Source organism: Eleutherodactylus coqui, chromosome 1, assembly GCF_035609145.1.
Source record: "Eleutherodactylus coqui strain aEleCoq1 chromosome 1, aEleCoq1.hap1, whole genome shotgun sequence".
NCBI lineage: Eukaryota > Metazoa > Chordata > Amphibia > Anura > Eleutherodactylidae > Eleutherodactylus > Eleutherodactylus coqui.
In genome coordinates, this window is record NC_089837.1 from 363,470,943 (window position 1) to 363,491,327 (window position 20,385).

Consider the following 20,385-nt stretch of genomic DNA (forward strand, 5'->3'; position numbering starts at 1 on the left):
CTCCCTTGTCAGGGCAAGGGTCTTGTTTAAGTTGCGCCAAACTAGGACCAGAATAGTGTTTCTCATTAATTTTGTGCTTTTAATTGGAATAATCACTGTTACGTTTAATCTGTAAGAGTCCTCTATTTTAGATTGTTTTTGTATGTACTATGGGCATAGAGACCACAGCTCTTCTTTATACAAAAAAATGGGGGAGAAAAATAAAACGTGTCATATGACATTTTTTCTTTTCCAATGTGCCCTCTCGTATGAATGGAGACAATATAACACTTTTAGAAAGAAACCTCAGCCAACCAGAACGGTAAGATGCGTAGCGGTGTATGGTTTATGACACTGAATAGTGCTTCAGCAATTACTGGTAGAGTTTTGCCAGCCTCCCAGCATTTATTTTGTAGTTCTGTCCATTTACAGGGACCTTTCTGCTCACCCTTGACTTTATAAATAAATGTTATCATTTATTGAGTTGTGTTTTACAATATGTCTTTTATGCCCCAGTGACTTGGGGAGTTTAGTCTGAGAGCAGTGGTAACACAGCTGTGAATTGGCAGTGTTTATAAATGGCACACGGCGTTCTGGGTAATGTGGCTGTGTAGTCTTGTGCGTGCTCCCCTGCCTCAGCTGGTGTTTCGTGTAGTGACAGCCTCATTGCTCTTGTCTGTCCTCTGCTCAGTGGAGGGTTCGGCTGTGAATAGCAAAGTGCTTCTGAGTACTAAATCTAGGAAATATCACTGCTATTAGTATTCATTTACATACAGTTTAAATCCCATTTCTGGTCATTAGAGAATAACTAGGATGGATAACAATGTGTAAACCTGCCTGCCCTTTACAGAGCATGGCGCAGTCAGTACCTGTGGTCACAGCTGCTTATTTCTCCACTCTTTAAGTTCTGATTTCATTTCTTGTAAAAATTAAAATCTGTTCTGTATTTAACAGCATATGCAACCCCAATTCCAAAAACCTTGGGACACTGTCTAACATGTAAAGAAATGTTAAGAAAAAAATAATGCTATGATTTGAAAATCGCATATAACCATATTTTATTCACAGTAGAACATAGAACACATATAAGAAGCCGGAAGTAAGACCTTTTAAATTTTATTTTAAAACCTTAACTCATTCAGAAACTGATGGCAGCACATCCCAGAAAAGTTGGATCAAGGGTAACAAAAGCCTGGAAAAGTCAGGTGCTACTAATGAAAAACAGCTGGAGTGAAAAAAGAGCATGTTAGAGAGGCAGAGTCTCTCAGAAGCAAATATGGTCAGAAGTTCACCAATCTGTGAAAAAAAACATCTAAAAATTGTGGAACAACTTCAGAAAAATCTTCCTCAAGTTAAAATTGCAAAGACTTTGAATATCCCATCCACTATAATGCATATTATCAAAAGATGCAGAGAATCTGGAGAAATTCGTGTTCGCAAGGGACTATGCCAACTTTGGATGCTCGAGATCAATGATTCCGCAGCCGTCACTACATTAAAAACAGGCGCGATTCTGTATCGCAGATTACTACATGGGCAATCCACATATGCAAATTAAAGCTATAACCAGTAAAGAATAGGCTCTGAGCCAAAGCTCATTTAAAGTGGACTGAAGCAAAATGAAAGATTGTTCTGTGGTCAGATGAATCAAAATTTGAAATTATTTTTGGAAACCATGGACGCTATTTCCTGTGGACCCAAGAGGAGAGGGACCATCCAGTTTATCAGCGCACAGTTCAAACGTCCGCATCACTGATAGTAGTGGGTTGTATTAGTGCCTATGGCATGGACAGCTTACACATCTTGAAAGGCACTATCAATGCTGAGTAGTTTGTAGAGGTTTCAGATCATGTGCTCCCATCCAGACAACGTCTCTTGCAGGGAAGGCCTTGTATATTTCAGCAAGACAATGCTAAACCACATACTGCATCCATCACAACCGCATGGCTTCGCAGAAGAGGAGCCCGGTGCGAACTGGCTGTAGTTGAGATCTTCCACCAATAGAAAACATTTGGCACATTATAAAAATGAAAAATTCAGCAAAGACGACCCAGGACTGTTGAGAAGCTAGAATCCTACCTCAGACAAGATTGGGACAAGATTCCTCTCCAAAAACTCCAGCAATTTGGTCTCCTCACTTCCCAGACGTCTACAGACTGTTGTAAAAAGAAGGGATGCTATGCAATGGTAGACATTGGTCTGGCCCAACTTTTTTGAGATGTGTTGCTGCCATCAATTTCTATATTACCTAATTTCTTTTTAATGAATTGAAAAAGTTTCTCACTTTCACCTTCTCATATGTGTTGTATTGTGATTAAATTATGGTTATATATTTCCAAATCAGTGCATTATTTTTTTTCTGCACATTTATTTAGTGTCCCAACTTTTTTGGAATAAAGTCCCATTTACACGCAAAGATAATAGTGTAGCAATTGTTTTGCATAAACTTCTAATGGACATTAGAGCTTATGCCCTTCATTTGCATGTAAATTAGCCTCCTTAAGCTCATTTGCTCTGCCACAGGGCTGCAAGCTAAATATAATGTAATCAGTGCTCCCGTGGAGAATACAGCACCATGGACAGCAAACACAGCATGCGGTCTGTATTTATCTTCTCTCTAGCTGAACATATGTATTTTATGCTGCCCTAAAAATCCTCTTTCAGCCAAAGAGTGAAAGATGGGAGCACTTACACACAGAGATTGTTGTTCAAATGATGCCTTTTGAGCGATAATTGTTGCGTGTAAATGGTCCTTTAGAGTGGTAGCAAGAACCAAAACTTGGCCAAAAGTGTGCACTTCTGCAATAGGATATAAAACGTATAGGTAGGTCTCATCCTTGCTGGCACATCTTCATGCTCTGAGGCTAATGGAAAGCCATGGAGGTGGAAGTCTTGTCACATATATAACATACACCTAAGTGATTTCTTTAGAACAGCTTTTTGGAATGGTTTTCTATATAAAGAAAATCCACCTTCGCTGATATACAAACTTATTTTACAGGAGACCGTAATCTGTGATTGCAAGAAACACATTGCAGTAAATGCCATTTTTACCTGCTTTTCAAACATGCGAAAGTCGAAGGTTTTGTTTTAATGGTTAAATGAAAAAGCACATTGCGCTCAGATGAAATCGTATATACATGTGATGCTATTTTTTTCACTAATCCATAGAAAGTAATGGGTGAGTTTTTTTCTTTTGAATCACAGGAAAATAGGACATGCCGCAATTTTTCTCGCTGAATCACTACAAGAGAAAAATCACACTTGTATAAAACTCATTACAAATAAGGGGTTTTATTTCCGTGGGAGTTTCATGCGACTTGCAATGCACAAAACTATCACGATAAAACCACCCGTGTAATTATAGCCTTAGGGCTCATCCATTCGACCGCGATTTTGGTGCGTAATACGCATGTGATGCACAGCCATGTGACACGTGGTTAATGGAGTTAATGAAAGTACATGGACTTTCAGTCGTTCACATTACTGTGTAAACACTGTATGTAGATATGTGCATAAAAAAAGATCGTAACATGCTCTATTTCACCATGTATTGTGCAGTGTGACCGCTATTCTTTTCTATGGGCAACGATATTTACTAGAGATGAGCAAACCTACTCGTTTCGAGTAATTACTCGATCGAGCACCGCGATTTTCGAGTACTTCCGTACTCGGGTGAAAAGATTCGGGGGGAGGCGTGGCGGAGCGGGGGTAGCAGCGGGGAACAGAGGGGAGCCCTCTCTTTCTCCCTCTCCCCCCCCCCCCACCCCACTCCCCGCTGCAACCCCCCACTCACCCACGGCGCCCCCCGAATCTTTTCGCCCGAATACTGAAGTACTCGAAAATCGCGGTGCTCAGGCGAAAAAGGGGCGTGGCCGAGTAGGTTCGCTCATCTCTAATATTTACGCAACTCCACTATAAGACCGAGGGGGAAATTTTTTTGGGGAAAAAAGGTGTACTCTCTGCCAGACACAGTGATGGCTGTCTCACACAGACCGGTAAAACCCTGTGTGACCCGCACAACATTTTACGCTTACGGTTGTGTAAATGAACCCTAAAGAAAATAAAATATTTGGTTTATCTGTCACATTGTTTTTTAACATGTAAAAAAAGGCGGCCGCCAAAGTATCTAGTGTGTAAGTGTACCATAAAAACTTGTAGGATTTGTGTGTGTTAGGCACTTGGACCTAACTTGCCAAGGGGGTGGAGCTTAGCAGGAAGGTGCATGTCCTAAAGGGTGACATAAACTGAGCCTCCTGATAAGTAGTATAAACTAACCGTATCTAAAGATGCCCCAAATTTATCATCCAGTATGAGCCACTGTGATGAATTTGTCACGTTTTACGCACCATCTAGTCTTAAGTTTACAGTGCCTAACGACTGTGTCATACAGGATTAGTAAATCTGCTCCAATGCATGTAATCATACTTATGCCTGCAGCTAATTCTCTTTATCAATTTGTTTTAGGATACACATGCAAAGTATTTGTCAATTCAAGCATATGGAGAAGAAGTTAAGAGAAAAGGCTTAAGTGCGGAAAATGAAAAACCAGCGATGTAGGTTTTTGTAAGCTAAAAAAAAACAAACTTATTTGCACAGAAGCAATTATTAACTTTTCATGGAGTTGTAGTTCACACAGTACTGTAATTTGTGCCTCTTAATTACAAGTAGTAGATTCTCCTGGAGACCAAGGACAGTACTACAGTGCTAAGCACTCTGCCTATGTCGTGCCTCCGACAATATTCATGCAATACTTTACATGGTGATGCAGGGTTCCTGCTTAGAGAGCTCATTATGTAGTGCAAAGGACGAGGCATCTAAAGGCCCTTTTAGAGACAACGATTTTTGCTCACAAATCGCTCAAAGCCATCTTATGAGCCATCTTTGTCTAACTGCACTGCTATCGTGCAGTTTTCGTTAAGCTGTCGCTGATCGCTGATCTTTCAGCATGCTGAAAGATCAGCGATCAGTTATCTGGAATTCACAGCGGGATACAGCTGATACTATTGTTTCAGCTGTATCCTGCTCCCTGATAACAGGCTGGGAATGAAGAACACAGCGCTCCAGTTGTGTTCTTCATCCCCCGCTCGGAGCGCTCGGCTGTATAACAGCTGGATGCAGAAGACAAGCGTCCCGCTTGTCTTCTTCTTTTCCCGCTCAGAGCGCAAGGTGATCGCTCAACGTTTGAGCGATCACCTTGCGCTGTAAAAAAGCACACAACGATTATCGCTCTAAAGATTTTTACAGCGACAATCGTCTAAACCAGGCTTTTTTCCTATTGCTGGTCTGTGTGTAAGTAAGATACACCAAAGTGTTCCTAAGAACATGAGACAAATGAAAAATACACCTTGTGTAAACAGAGAAACAAGACAACAGATCACCTGTCGTTACGTAGTCCAAAAAAGTTGTGCTTTTTTTGAATGCAAAGTAATGTTCTCTTCACATCATTTTTATGGCCTCTATTTTCATGTATAAACTCACAGAATCTATACTCTCTCGAGTATCTGTCCCTACCGAGTACGCTCGCTCATCTCTAGCGTTTATCGTTTGGATAGAGGGGGATCAGAAGTTCTGACAGCGGTATTTAAATCCCCCGAATTTCGATGCAAGGTGCTGTTCGGCTGTCATAGTAGCCTATGGCCTTCTGGAGGCCCTTAGCGCTGCCATGGCTGATTGCCTATCGAGCCAAGCCTGTCAGATATGCGGTATAATATAATAGTATAGTATTATATTATACTGCATGAGCGAACAACTGATTGCAAGTTCAAGTCTCTTTTATGGACTAGAAAATGTAAAAAAAATAATCAAAATGATAAAACAAAACAATTGGTATTACTGCGTTCGTAAAAGTCTGATCTATCAAAGTAACACGTTATTTGACCCACATGGTGAATGTCATCAGGGTAACCATGCATAATTGCGCTTTTTTTAGTCTCCAAAAAACATTTTTAATAAAAAGCTTTTTTAATCAAAGTTGTATGTATTCCAAAATGGTACCAATAGAAATTACAGGTCCTGTACAAAACGAGCCCTAACACAACCATGTTGACAGAAAAATAAAAGTTATGGCGACAGAAAATTATTTAATTTTTTTTCTGAAGATTTGTTTTTTAAAAGTAGTACAGCAAAATTCACTCCACTTAGACATTTGTAAACCTTTTTCGGTACATTATATGGTACATTGAACAATACAACTCGTCCTGCAAAAAACAAGCCCTCAGACAGCTACATTGATGGATAACTAAAAGAGCTATGATTTTTGGAAGGTGGAGAAGAAAAGTTGAAAATGAAAAAAAGGGCGAGTCCTACAATGGAAAGAAATCCATTAGGTTGGATTGTTTTGTGACTGCCAGATCATAGCATTAAACAACAATACAGCATAGACAATTTTTAGGGGAATTGGCCCCCGACCATGACTCAAAGTTAAATGTAGCCGACAAGGTACAGAAGGTTGAGGACCCTGTTGTCTAATGTAAGCCTATTGGAGCTTCCCCTGATGTGTACATAAACCGTACATCTAAAAAGTTAACCCGTTCTTGAAGAAACTCTGTCAGCAGTAATTTGTCGATTTAGTATATTTTGTGTTTACTTTGTCAGACTTAATGCTGTTCAAAGCTGATGGTTTTGTTGGCAGTAGGGAATATGGCTTATTCATACGGGTGTTTTTCCATGTGAGTACGAACTTGCACGGAAATAAAGCGTTGTTTTCAATGGTTCTATTCAGATTGCATCTTTTTACTCGGGTCATGCTGCTGCTTTTTTTTTGTTTTTTTGCTTTTTTTTCTTGGGCTATTTTGGTCCAATTCTCAGACAAGAATCACCCATTGGTGTTTTAATGGGTGTATTAAAAACATTTCTCTCCCCCTCCTGCAAAAAAATCAGATTGCATTTGCATGGCATGAGAGTTTTGAAGAACATCAATTAGGCCACCCACCTTTCGTTTTTCCGGACATTTAAACAACAAAAAAAACAAGAAAAAGACGTATGAAAAAAAGCAAAAGCTTATGAAAAATCTGTCCATTTTTTTCCTGAATCGCAATCGCCCGCATGAATAAGACCTTAGATGTACATTTGAACTGTCAGAAATATATGTGCTATTTTTTATTTTTTTTATTTTATTAAAAACTACCTAGACTGGGATGTAAATGTAGGACACTTGTCTATATTGATTTAGGCTTTTTTAATACAAAAAATGGACAACCCCTTTTGAAGGAAAGGCTCTCCTCCAGACCTTCTGACGTCACTAAAAATGTCAGATGTCCTGTTACTAGAACGAGTAAGCAATGATCTTTCTCTGATTTGTCATACCCTTCATTTTGACTGAGACCTCGAAGTCTGTAGATGGTTGAGTTTCGGTCACTATAAAGGGGCTGGTGCTCGGAGTAGTGTTGTGTCACACCGCACAGATCCCACTAAAGACCTCTAATGATATGTATGTCCCAGGTACATGTTAGATGATGTGCGTGGGTCAATCTTCCCTTTTTATCGGGGCAAATTCATGTGAAGAGTCGCCTAAGTGAAGTGGGGGACACAGTAATTTGGGTGCCCCAATATCTCATCCCTTAAATAATCTGTCATAATTGGTTTGTTTAAATAATGCTGAAATTTAATTCTAAAATTAATATTTTTCTTTATATAAGGATAACATGTCTATATTTACACTTTTCCTTTGAAATAGCCGTCTTTGTACTGCATTGCTGCCTCTTTATGTCCCTGATATCACTGAAGCAGAACTGCTGTTCTCAAAGAAAGCTGCTATTTATAGGCAGCAGTTGAAATTGAGATTTTCTACAGTGTTGTGGTTTATCATCAAGCCACGGATGCCAATATTAGTGATATCAGGTGATGCGTCTCTAATTGCCTGAATAATTAGCAAATGCGTAATGCTGTGTGTTTGTTTTGAACAGAGAAACCTCTGGCATAAGATGGTTGGTTAAGGAAGAATTGGAGAGCCTGCTAGCAGAAAATCTGTCTGACCAAGACGTAAGCAATGTTTTACAGCAAATTATGTGAGGGTACGGTCCTCTGCTGCGGCCGTAGCATGGGACTCAACCCAAAGAAAGAATTTTCATTATATATATATGTTTAACTTTTGATTTACTTTCATTAACCCTTAAAGAGCTTGTGCTAAGAGCACAATCTCAGTTGATATGCCCTATTAAGTCATAGAAACATCATAGGGTAATGTCCCCTTCTATATGGTCTCTTGTAACAGATTTTTGGCTTATTTGTTATTGCACTGGACTTGGGATTAACCCACCCAAGTTCTGTGAGCTGTATAAATGCATTAAGTGCCTGCACCCTTCAGAGGGTTAATCCAGGGTTGTCAGAGGAAAGACTGAGTACAGCCAGCCAGAAGTGGGAGGGAAAGAGCTGAGAGCAGTCGCTGCCTAGTACTACAGTCCTGGTTTCCATGTCTTCCACACTTTGACCATCCTCTGGGTGCAATGATTAATACCATTACAGTTTTTTCTGCAGTGGCCCCTTAAAACCGCTTGTAATTGCAGCAGTTGATCTGATATCGATCACTTACCCTAAAGATATGTCATGGATATCTAAGTCCTGGAAACCCCTTGAGATTGCAGGAAGCCGTGCAGGTGTCATGGCAGCCGGGGCTCTCCAAAAGGCCTCAGGGCTGTCGTGGCAGAATGCCTATCAAGTATCCCCATGGAGTGGCTTAATAGACTACCTGTCAGATTGCAGTACAATGTAATGCTATGGCACTACGTCATACTGCAGGAGTGATCAAAGCATTGCATGTTGTGGTCCCCCCTGGGGACTAAAAGAAAATTTAAAAATAAGAACAATAAAGTTTTACTAATTATTGAAACCCTTTCGCCGTATTTACAATAAAATCTAAATAATACAATAAAAATACATATTTGGTATCGCTGTGTCCGTAAAAGTCCGATCCATCAAAGAAAAGTATTATTTACCCAACACGGTGAACATCGTCCGGAAAAAAAAAAGGCAGAAATGTGCTTTTTTTTGGTCACCCGGTCTCCATGAAAAATGTAATAAAAAGCAATCAAAAAGTCATTAAAAAATAAATGGTACCAACGGAAACTACAGGACTTGCCACCCAAAATGAGCCCTTCCACAACTCTGTCGATGGAAAAATAAAAGGTATTGTGCTCAGAAGGAGACAGGAAATAATTTTTTTTTAAATTAAATATCTTTAAAAAAAAAACAAAAAAACTACAAGTAGTAGAGCAAAAAAACACTATATAAGTCTGGTATCGTAGTAATCGTACTGACCCATAGAATAATGTTATCGTGTCCTTTTTGTTGCAGTTACCGTAGAAACAAGACGCACCGAAAGATGGCGGAATGCCTTGGTTTTTTTCATTTCTCTCCACTTAGAATTTTTTAGAAGTTTTTCATTACATTACATAGTACATTAAATAGTGCTATTGAAAAATACAACTCGTCACGCAAAAAAAAAAGCCCTCATACAGCTAGATCTGTGGATAAATAAAGGAGTTACGATTTTTTTAAAGGGGGGAGGAAAAAAAGCTCTGTCACTAAGGGGTAAATGACATTGCAATTTTTAGTTTTCTCGCCCCACTTATAAAAAGTTTGAACTCTTCTATGTTTCTGTAGATGGCTAACGTGGGGGAAGGGGGGAGGGGTTAAACTTTTTAATATGCTTTTATTTTTTTACAATAATAAAAGCCTGTCATTTACTTATGGGGATTTGAACTTGCAATTGTTTTATCACTTATACCATATACTGCAATACTTCAACGGTTGTAGTATGTGGTGTTTCTGCAGGCAATCTGTTAAGACGCCGTTTCATTGATCCTCTGTTTGATTGTCTGACCGCTGCGACCCCAGCGATCACAAGACCTGCAGCTGTGACAAATATATCTTCCCTCCTTGTGAAGCAGACGTGTTGCACACTAGGTGGGTTTGCTAAACATGCTACTGCTCTACAGTGCATACAAGCAAGCCTACAGCAGAGAGAAGTAATGGAGGAGACGGAGCACAGCCTCCATAGAATCACATTGGCAGTAAGCCCCTCACTTTGCTGATCATGTGACCTGGGGTGGTGATGGCTTGTGTTACAAAGGAAAGCTGCCAGTCACCTCAGCGGGAAGCCTGGACCAATTACTGATGGCATTTAGTGCCGACTGCTCTTACCTCAGAATCTGTAGCAAAATCACAGGATGTTGTGTTTGGACAACAGTGACCCATTCCAGTCAATGAAATAAGATGACAAACGGACTTAAAAATGGACCAGCAACACATATGGATACAACACGGACAGGCACTGACTAAAATTGGCCTGTTTTTCATTGACTAAAATTGGACTGAGGACCAGTACAAGGCAGAAGTATAAGAAAAGAAGCTCCAGAATGGTTACATTTACAGGCACTACTAGTAGTTACTTAAACAGACATGTATGTTGTACACCGCACATGGGCCAGGAACATGCTCGTGTCAGAAGTAGAAAAGGAAGAACCAGAATTAGGAGGAATGCGATACTCTGCACAAGATACATGTATGATAGCATAATATATGCATTTTAATTTGACTCCTAAATTTTTCAGTTTAAGACCCAAAGGTGCCTCCATCCATTTTTTTTCTTTGTCTGGAGCGCTGCACTGTTCATACCACTTGAAAGCATCAGAAAACTGGCGGAGGAAAAAATACCAGTGTGAACAAAGCCTTTGTATTCAGTGTGATAGACACAGCTGTCATGCACATATGTATCAGTGACCTCTGGCTTCCCTTTCCGCCGTCTTCTCTCTGCTCTACGGATGTGCCGACTGGCGCACAGCTGCGCAGAGCAGAGCCGGCACGTCAGCGAAGAGGTGGCTGTGCGAGCCTCGGCGAGGCTCACACTGAAATAGGACATGCTGCGATTTCCAGTGCAAATACGTCCATGTGCATTAGACCTTACCCATGTATGCGTGCATTTTTGCGTACATGTGCTTGCGTATGTACTTGGTATTTTATGTGCGCAAAAATGACCGCAAATATGGAATGATGTCAGAGGTTGTCCGACCCATGTTCGATGCATCAGAGCAGTGAGTTTGCCGACATTAAGAGTAGCTATGGTATGTATAGGATGGCCTCCAGTATCCAGAGAAAACCGCTTTGTTTCGTGTGGCGCCCCCTAGGCATATATCTATATTACTCTCAAGCCCGGCCCTAACAACCAATCAGGTTGAATCAGGGAACCCAAACAACCAATCAGGTTGCTGGAATTGTGAATCAGAAACAATGAGGTTGCAGGAATTGCTCCATAGTACTGAGCTTGAGAGTAAGAGGCTAATATGCGCCCCCTAGAGGCTGTCCTACAATATCTGCCTACAACTTCCTGGTTTCTCTTTTAACTTCCTTTGCATGTCTCCTAGCAACATGTGTTTAAAAAAAAAAATAAAAAATGAGGCAAAGTAATTGCGTATGCATTGCGTTTTGGAAAGCACCTATCGCGAACAATAGAGCTCTTAGGCGCATAATACGTGGAAAAATAGAACCTGCTGCGCTCATAACATAAATATACACAAGTGTGAGCAGAACAATGAAAAGCAATGTACTTCGTTGACACCATTTCACGCATATTATACGGAACAAAAAAAAGTTTGTGTGAGCCTGGCCTTACTGGGATGTCTGATTTAACCCTTAAAGAAGCTGAAGGTCGGTGATGACATCGTTTTCCAGGAAGCAAATAACTGAGAATTGAGCTATAAGAATTTTTCACAGCTTTGCAGAAAAGGTTGGCTGAAGGACTTCTAGATATTCATTATTTAGTTTACTGAGCTTTCATATTGATAGAAAGTTTAAAGAAATGTGTCCACAAATTTAGTTTTATTACGACATGTTCACTACATTTTGGCAACACAAGTTCTTATAACAACAACCACATCCCCCCCAAACAAAGAAAGTGAATTGTTCAAGGAGATTAAAGTCTAATAAGGTCTTAAAGGTGGCAAAATTTCATAAACGCCATTTGTAGAAAGTGCCAAAAGAAAATGCAAATCAGCTGGCAAGTGGAGAGAAATTCTTGAAGGCTCATATAATTTGCCGAGGTTTGTGACAAGATTCCTTCAATTACAAATGAGTAGCTTAAAACTGCTTTGATTCATTGTTGTCTGCAAAACAGGTCCCAGGGATTTTGTGGAGCATAGAAATGTATTGTCTCACACTGTTTGAAAATGAACATCCATATGCCAAAGTGTCAGTCTGACAGGGAATGTCAATGAGAGGCCTGCTTTGCCAAGCTTCAGTCTAGGACTACAGCACAGGCAATTACACTGACACCTCCTAATGAGTTTTTGTTTGCCTGCAGTACCTGTATTTTATACAAACGATGGAACGCTTGGTGAGCCTGCCACACAGCAGCATTGAGGAGGACTATGTACGGAGATACTGCAAGAATCTGGAAATACAGTCCCAAAAGCAGACCGTTAATCCTCTGCAGTATGATGAGCATGGAGTAGCATTCAGCAAAGGGAAAGGTAATATTTTCAGCGCTTTGTGGGTTGTGACCGTTTTTGTGTTTTTCTAAAATATCCCTAGTGGAAATACGATGTGCTTCTACTTCCGATTTTTTTTCTCTGTAGGTCAAAGGCTCCATTCACATTGTTTGGAGTCTCTGTTGTACAACCAATAGACGGTAAACACAATGCAAATGTGAACATGGCATAGGAAGGGTCATCCTGTTCACACTATAGGTTAGAAATGGTAAGCCCTAAAGCACACGGGCGTATTTACATTGCGGAATCCGGAGCGGATTCCGCAGCAAATACTGCCCATAGACATGCTATAGAAAATTGTTTTTTCCTGTCCATGAGCGGAAATCACTTGCGATTTTCCGCTTGCGGAGAGAAAATCGACTCGTTCTATTTCGGCGAGGCGTGGAAGCCATCCGATCAGCGTCATCAACTAGCGACAGCGCAGCGTCAACTGCATTGCACGTGTGCGCTGGCGTGACGCAGCAGCACAGACGGAAAATGATCCAGACAGGTATGCAGGGGTCTGCACGTAGAATCCAACCTGGCCGTGTGCATTCGGCCTAAGGCCACACTCTCACGTGCGCTTGCAAAAAAAAACAAAACGCGTTTTTTTTAACGCTGCGTTTAGGCCTCATGTCCACTCAAAAGATACAATCCACGCAGAATCTGCCTCGGATTTCCGCGGCGGATTCCACGCGGATTTGCTTTAAATGGCATTTTTTTGCATGCAAATATCCGCACACATTGCTATCAATGTGATAGCAATGTTGCCGATCCGCGCGGATTCCGCGGCATGCCGCGTTTTTTCTCCCGCACATGAAAAATGCAATTCTTTTAAAATGCCACCCGCGGATGGCAATGATGCCCTATGGGCAGAATCCGCAATTTCATTTACATGAGGCCTTACTGTGTTTTCGGCTGCATTAACATGCATTATTGACTGCAATTTCAGCACAGTTCTAAGCGCAGCCAAACAACTGAAAAAACGCAGCTGAAAACACGGTAACCACATTCTACTGCGTTTTCAGCTGTGCTGAAAATGCAGCCCATTCATTTCAGAAATGCATGAAAATAGAACAGACAGCGCTTGAAAAACTGTGCATTTTAACGCTTTTCTGAGAAGCCCCATCGAAACGCAGAAAAAAACGCCTGTGTGAAAGGGGCCTAAGAAAGCTCTGTTATAAAGGTACACAGGCTGGTTTAAAATTTATGTAATCATGATCTATAAAAAATTGTAATACACTCATTGGGCAGAAAGCATTATTTTTATGCCCTACAACTTTTTTCCCCCCCATTTTAGAATGGTAAGGCATATTGTTAGGAAATGCCACGCCATTGTGATCGCACGGAGGCCCTTTTTTATCTGCACACTAGTTTTCTTGTCTAACGAGCACACAACTGCGTTCATTGGGTTTTCTTACTGTTCCCTACACAGTGGGTGCAGGAAAAAACTGAGGGCCGTGATTCACGGATGGATATCGCCCTTGCAATGCATGTGGAACCCCTGGATGCGAGGTGTTCTCATGTGAAAACAGCCTTGCATCACTGTGGGGGGCTCCCTTCATCCCATTGCTTTCAATGGGGTGGCAGCAGCGCCAGCTTCATTGAAAGCAATGGGAGGACATCGCAATCTCCTGTCTCTGCTGTCACAGCAGGTGCAGGGGGATTCCTTCATCCCCGCGGGGAGTCGCCTCATCAGCAAACGCCCTACCACTGTTGTCCAAGTGTTCAGTGATGAGGGGACTCCCCGCAGGGATGAAGAAATTCCCAGCTGCAGCTGTCACAGCAGAGGCAGGAGATTGCAATGTTCTATCACTGCTTTCAATGGAGCTGGCGCTGCTGTCACCGACCCCCATTAAAAACACTGGGCGATATCGCAGAAAGAAAGAAGATGCTGCAATTTTTTTTTTTCACACAGCATTACAAGTGTGAAAACATCGCAAATGAGAATGAGACCATTGAAAATCATAATCATGCGTTTTCACTCCCTTTCGCAACGCAAGAAAAACGCCCGATTTTTCTCGCCAGTGTGAAGGAGCCCTTAATCAGGAGGGAGAGTGGGATACTTTACATGGTAATGTTTCTTTTCCTCTGTAGTATTGCTGCTGGCTCAGTAACTGCTGACAAAATAATAAGTGAGCCTATACTTACCTGTTGCATCCTCCTCGGTCTTCACTTTCAGACACAGATGGTCACGTGCCACTGAAGCACATGACCTCTGCAGCCAATCACTAGACAGCATGTATGCAGGGACTTCTGTAGTGCAACAGATGAGTATAGGCTCATTTATTTTTTCAGCAGTCAATGACTTGAAAAACTGAATTTTTGCTTCTGGACAAGCGCTTTTAATACATTAAAATGCCTCATATAAAGAAAATGTGACATATATGCCCTTTCTTCGCTAAATCTCTCTTTATAATGGGGGTCATTGATCCCTAGATTTAAGATGGTGCTGGTTGTTCCCCATGAGCCACATGGCTCAAGTGTTTTTGGTCCTGGACTTACAGTATTTTTTAAACTATAGGACGTGTTGAACCACAAGGCATACCCATAATTAGAAACCTAAACAATTTTTTTTTACTGTAAATTAATTAATGTATAACAGCCAGAATACCTCTTCTCATTGCCAGTCATAATGCAGGTATTCTGTACACAAAGGGGAAGATTTATGAAACTGTCTGCAAAAAAAATACGGTTTTAGGCCGGCTGCACACGACCGGGTCGGATTCTGTATGCAGGAGCCCGCAGTGGGATACAATCCCCTGCCCAGCTGTCTTTTCTTCTTTTTTTTTTTTCTTTTAAATTCTTGTTCCTCTCGCGTTGCTGCTAGGCAATGACGCGGGTACCCACAACCTTTCTGGGTTTTTTCTGCATTTTTTTCCTCTGTGAGCGGAAAATCTTTATGGCAACTGCTGCGGAATCCAGAGGCGGGCGCCCGCTCCGGATTCCACAATCCAAATATGCCCGTGTGCAGCCGGCCTTAGGTGACCCTAGCTACCAATCACAGTGCAGCTTTCATTTTGCATCCTGCTCTAAGAAAACGAAAGTGAGCTGATATTGGTTGCCAAGGGCAACTAAAAAAGTTCTCTCTTTTAGACCGCTTAATAAATCTGCCCCAGAGGGAATGTTGCTTCCACACAACCTCACCGCCAGGACCTTCACCTTACATGAAGTTCACTCTCTGCTCTTTCTGAACACTGACAGCTGCCTACATTCAGAATATTAGACACACAAACAGATTGCTTCTGAAAAATGTAGGGGTTTTTGTGGTGGCTCTATGTTTGCTTTTCTGTTTTTATTATTTCATACCTTAGTGTGCCTTAGAATTACCTTTCAAGAGAATAGCGCTTCCATTAATTATGTTTGTGACCATTTTAGGTAAAAGGAAAACTGCAAATGCAGCGGCTATATTACGGGACCAAGGAAAAGGAAAAATTACCATAAATGGGCAGGAATATACTGATTATTTTACAGTACTTCAAGACAGGTAGAGAAACTGTGCATGATTTATGTGTAAACCAACATGCAGTATGTGAATGAGGCATTAAAGAGAATCTGTCATTTTGAACATGCTGTTGAAACTGCAGACATGATGTTATATATCAGGAGAAGCTGAGCAGATTGATTATATAGTTTTATGGGGAAAGATTCAGTAGAACTTGTATTTTATTTATGTAAACCTCTGCTCATTCTGAATGAACAGTCCAATGGGTGGTCCTATCAGTGACTGACAGCTGTGTAGGAGTATATATGCACAGCTGTCAGTCACTGATGGGACCGCCCATTGGACTGTTCAGCTCAGACTAAACAGATATAAATGAATAAAATACAAGTTATAACGATTATTTCCCCATTAAACTAGATAGTCTGCTCAGCTCCTCCTGCTCTATAACATCATGCCTGCAGTTTGAACAACATGTTTGAGCTGACAGGTTCCTTTTTAAGTGCTGTTATGAAATAATTTGGCTATTTCATTTCATTTTTCTATTTTGGTTCATTTCTCTGTTCAACTAAATTTTTGTGTTTTCAGTCTCCGCCTTAGGGCTCCCACACACTTGCGATTGCGTTTTTTGTTAACGCGATTGTCAATGGGACTTTCTATTGTAAAAAAACGCAACGCACGCAACTGCATTTTTGGTGCATTGCGTTGCCTTTTTAACATTAGAAAGTCCCATTGACAATTGCGTTAACAATAAACGGAGCCCTTAAAGTGATAATTTGGTAAAATGGAGCTACTATGTCCATGTAACATACCAGGGTTGTTAAGTCTTTCTCTCTGGTCCCTCAAATACAAATTTTCAAGGTGCTCTGTACATTATACTGGTAGGACCTCAACATCACAGGAAATATCAGAATGGCTACATATTATTGGGCTCTTCGGGAAAAGTTGCCAAAAGTAACATCCACTCTCTATTCTGCAGCTATAGCAGAAGCCGTTCCACATACTACTGTATTCCCTTCTGAGAAGAAAAAAGTGGTACAGCTTCACTTAAATAGCACTGTGGCCCCTTTAGTGTAAGGGTAAGGGGGGGTCCTAGCAGTTAGACCTTTATTGATCAGTAAGTGATGGTATAGCCTAGTGACGCGCCAGAACCTTCTATAGCGGGACAATCTCTTTAACAGCACTAAGCCTCTTGACACACCAGTGTTTTTTTTTTTTGTTTATCGTTGTGTTGGACATATAATAAGCCGACAAATGGGCAGCATGCAGACCCATAATCAGTGAGACAGCACACACTACCGAGATCTTTCATGCAGACACGGACTGTCCTATTCGTATTACAGAGGAAAAGTAGGACATGCAAATGTATGTCAGTATGCGAGCCATCCGTGTATCGGACAGCACATGGACGGGTGTTCGTGTGGTGTCCAATGTGGGTTACGCCCCAGCCTCTCGGGCACAAAGCGAGTGTGTTGGAAGCCTTATGTAGAGTGCATGCAGGGGATGTAGGTAGAGTAAGAAGGCGGTGCGGTGCTGCTTCAGCAAGTCATGTTGGAGATGGGGCGTCATTTTGGCAACTTTGGTATAAGTACACTGTATAGGGCACTTTTAATTTCCATTTAGGGGATTATAATGAAATAATTCATAGCCCTGCTGCGTTAAATGACTCAGACAAGTTCATTAATTATGAAAATGTTATCAGAGTTTCAGTTTTAAAACAACTTCTACTTATTGACGTGACCTTTCTCTATGCAATTTACATGACAGCAAGTGCTGTCTGTTAACCCCTTGAGTGGCAGGTTTCCTACCACCCTGTCGTGCCCACCAGGGCAGGTTTTTTAAAATGGTCTAATCATTGAATTTCAACTAGTTTTGCAGTTGCGTCTCAAGAGCCATAACTTTTTCATTTTTCCATTGACACGGCCGTACGAGGGCTTGTTTTTTGCAGGACAAGTTGTGATTTTTTAAACAGGGGGGAGGAAAAAAAGAAATGGGGAAAAAAGAAAAAAGGGGCCATGTCATTAAGGGGTTAAATAATGTATTAACTTCCTTCTCTGGGTCATTACGACGCATGGATACCACATGTGTGATTGTATTTTTGATTTTTTACAAAGTAAAGGGAGACAAGTGTTTTTTTAATTTTTTTAATAATTTCTTTACTTTTTTTTTTTTTAATTTTTTAAAAAAAATTTATTTTTTTTTGTCCCTTTAGGGGACTTCCACAGGGACCCATCAGGACCCCTGATCACATTCCGGGGGTCCGATGGTGACAGCCCTTTACATGCTGCAGTGACAGCCCTTTACATGCTGCAGTCACATAGACTGCAGCATGTAAAGGGTTAACACAGCAGAGATCGGAGTTTTTCTCTGATCTCTGCTGTAAGAGCAGGTACCTGGCTGTCCTCTCACAGCCAAGCACCAAGCTCTCCCTGCCACAGAGACCATCGGCTTGCTTCTGACAAGCCGATGGTCTCTATGGCAACCTGTAAACAAAGCAGGACATTGCCGACATGTCGGCAATATCTTCTGCTGGTTTTTCAAACCCCTTGCACTGCTCTGTGTGGGTCTGTGCAGGCAGAGCACACTGTCACAGCTTGTGGCATTGTGCTCTGCAGCTCCCATAGTGATACATAGCCCGGAAATCTTCCGGGCTATGTTGCTGTGAGCAGTGGAGCTCGTCACGGAACTTTTCCGGGCGTGCCACTCAAGGGGTTAAATGGAACGGAGGATTAGAGCTGTTTCAGCCTTTGGCTACTTTCATGTAACCATAATACGGAAACGTATGTGTCATCCAGCACAGGAATATAGAATCCAATAATTAGTGATCCAGGAATCCAAATTACTTCCTGCACATTTCAAACATACTGTTCTTTCCCACGATCCCTTATGCTGTGAATATCCATCAATTTAAAGTTACAAAGGACCAATAGGAAATGTAACCTCAACACTCCCCTAACGCTTCACTCTGAGGATGCTGGTACAATGGCGAATGCATCAGTGCTAGCTAGTAACGGTACGGCAGATCCTTTATACAGTTCATGCCATAGGGATATCTAGTTTCTAAATGCAGTTTCCAGTATGCCACCCTTTTATAAAGAGGATATTGCCAATCGCCCGCGCACCTCAGTCCATATACTCTCTCAAATGCAAAAAAAGAAGAAAACTTTCTGTAATGCAGTATATTACATGGCCCGAATCAAGTCATTGGACCATGTAATATACAACCCTTTCTGTACAATGTGATTTACATTCTATAGGATGCACGTCAAGGTAGTTGAAAATCCACATAGCTGAGCATTTCTCATATATTCATAAGAATTTGCCAAATTCATCAGGTGACACATCACTCCATTGACACGCATGCACAGAGAATGGAAGTTGGAACGTGCAGGCAGTCCTTTTGATTTCTGGATTTGTTGCTTCATCTTCTAACTCTGAACTAATAAATTCTTGGACTTTATTTTCCTGCGCTGGATGACTTTACTGCTAGAGTCGGCGTTCTTATCCTTACGTGGTGTATTACGGGTTATCATGCCCTCTCTTTCTGCGCACAAAATTCCACTTTGGTGAGCTGTTTGTCCTCTATACGATTGCCACATCTTCGTCTGGTTCAGATGAACTGCAAGTGATCTGGGCGTTGCAGGCGTGATCCAGACTCAATAATACGCCTATATTGCAGCCATGTGAAAAGCGGTCTATGAAACAGACCCATGTCTTGCTTTGATTGTTGTATTTTTCTAGTTCAGATTTTAGACACCTCCAATTGCAACGATAGTCTGTTTTCTGCTTCAATGTATGTTTTTGGAGCATCCCCTATTGGTAAGAAGTGGGAGTACTCCTCGATTTATACTGTAAGGGCCCTCACCATTGCCCTGTGCTACAACTTAGACAAAAAGCTTTTGGTTTGTGATATAGAAATACTCAATAAAGAAAATCTGAAATAATGTGATGTACAATGAATAATTCATTTATTACGAATACATACTACAGATACGAAGACAGGAAAATCTGTTAAAGCAGGATTTTGTGGGTAATAAGTGATGAGCAGTTTTAGTTTTACAAATATCAGTCTCTCTGGTCGGCCATAGTCTGTCCTAGTCAACTGATGATCCCTTAGTGTGTGACGTTTAGTCAGGTCGAGCATGCTTGTAGCAATGGTCACTAGCGTTAGTGCTTAGAAATCTCTACTAGCAAGTCACACCTTATAACAAAGCTTAAAGGAGTTGTACCCAAATCACCTTGTCGTGTCCAGTGTACCTCTTCCTCCGCACTGCAGTCTTGCTGTACACCCCACGGTGAGGAGAACATTAAATGGAGGGATGGTCATGCATGCATGGTGCCACTCCATTTATTTTCAATGGGACTGCTGGAGATAGCAGAGTACAAGCGCTCAGCTATCTCTGTCTGCTCCATTGAAATGAATGGAGCAACAACCCTACATTCCGAAGCGACCCCCGCAGTGAAAGGAAGAGTGGGATATGGGACCCTCGTTCTGCAGAT

At 41.3% G+C, this 20,385-nt stretch overlaps 1 protein-coding gene across 1 annotated transcript in view; it reads left to right on the forward strand.

Annotated features, from left to right (window-relative positions):
- Nucleotides 1–20,385, forward strand: part of MRPS9 (mitochondrial ribosomal protein S9) — a 79,184-nt gene that overhangs the window by 50,823 nt on the left and 7,976 nt on the right. Inside the window, exons 6-9 of the mRNA XM_066577825.1 lie at nt 4,447–4,535; nt 7,887–7,962; nt 12,278–12,446; nt 15,822–15,930. Coding sequence (XP_066433922.1) covers nt 4,447–4,535; nt 7,887–7,962; nt 12,278–12,446; nt 15,822–15,930 — 443 coding nt within the window. The remainder of the gene's footprint in view (nt 1–4,446; nt 4,536–7,886; nt 7,963–12,277; nt 12,447–15,821; nt 15,931–20,385) is intronic.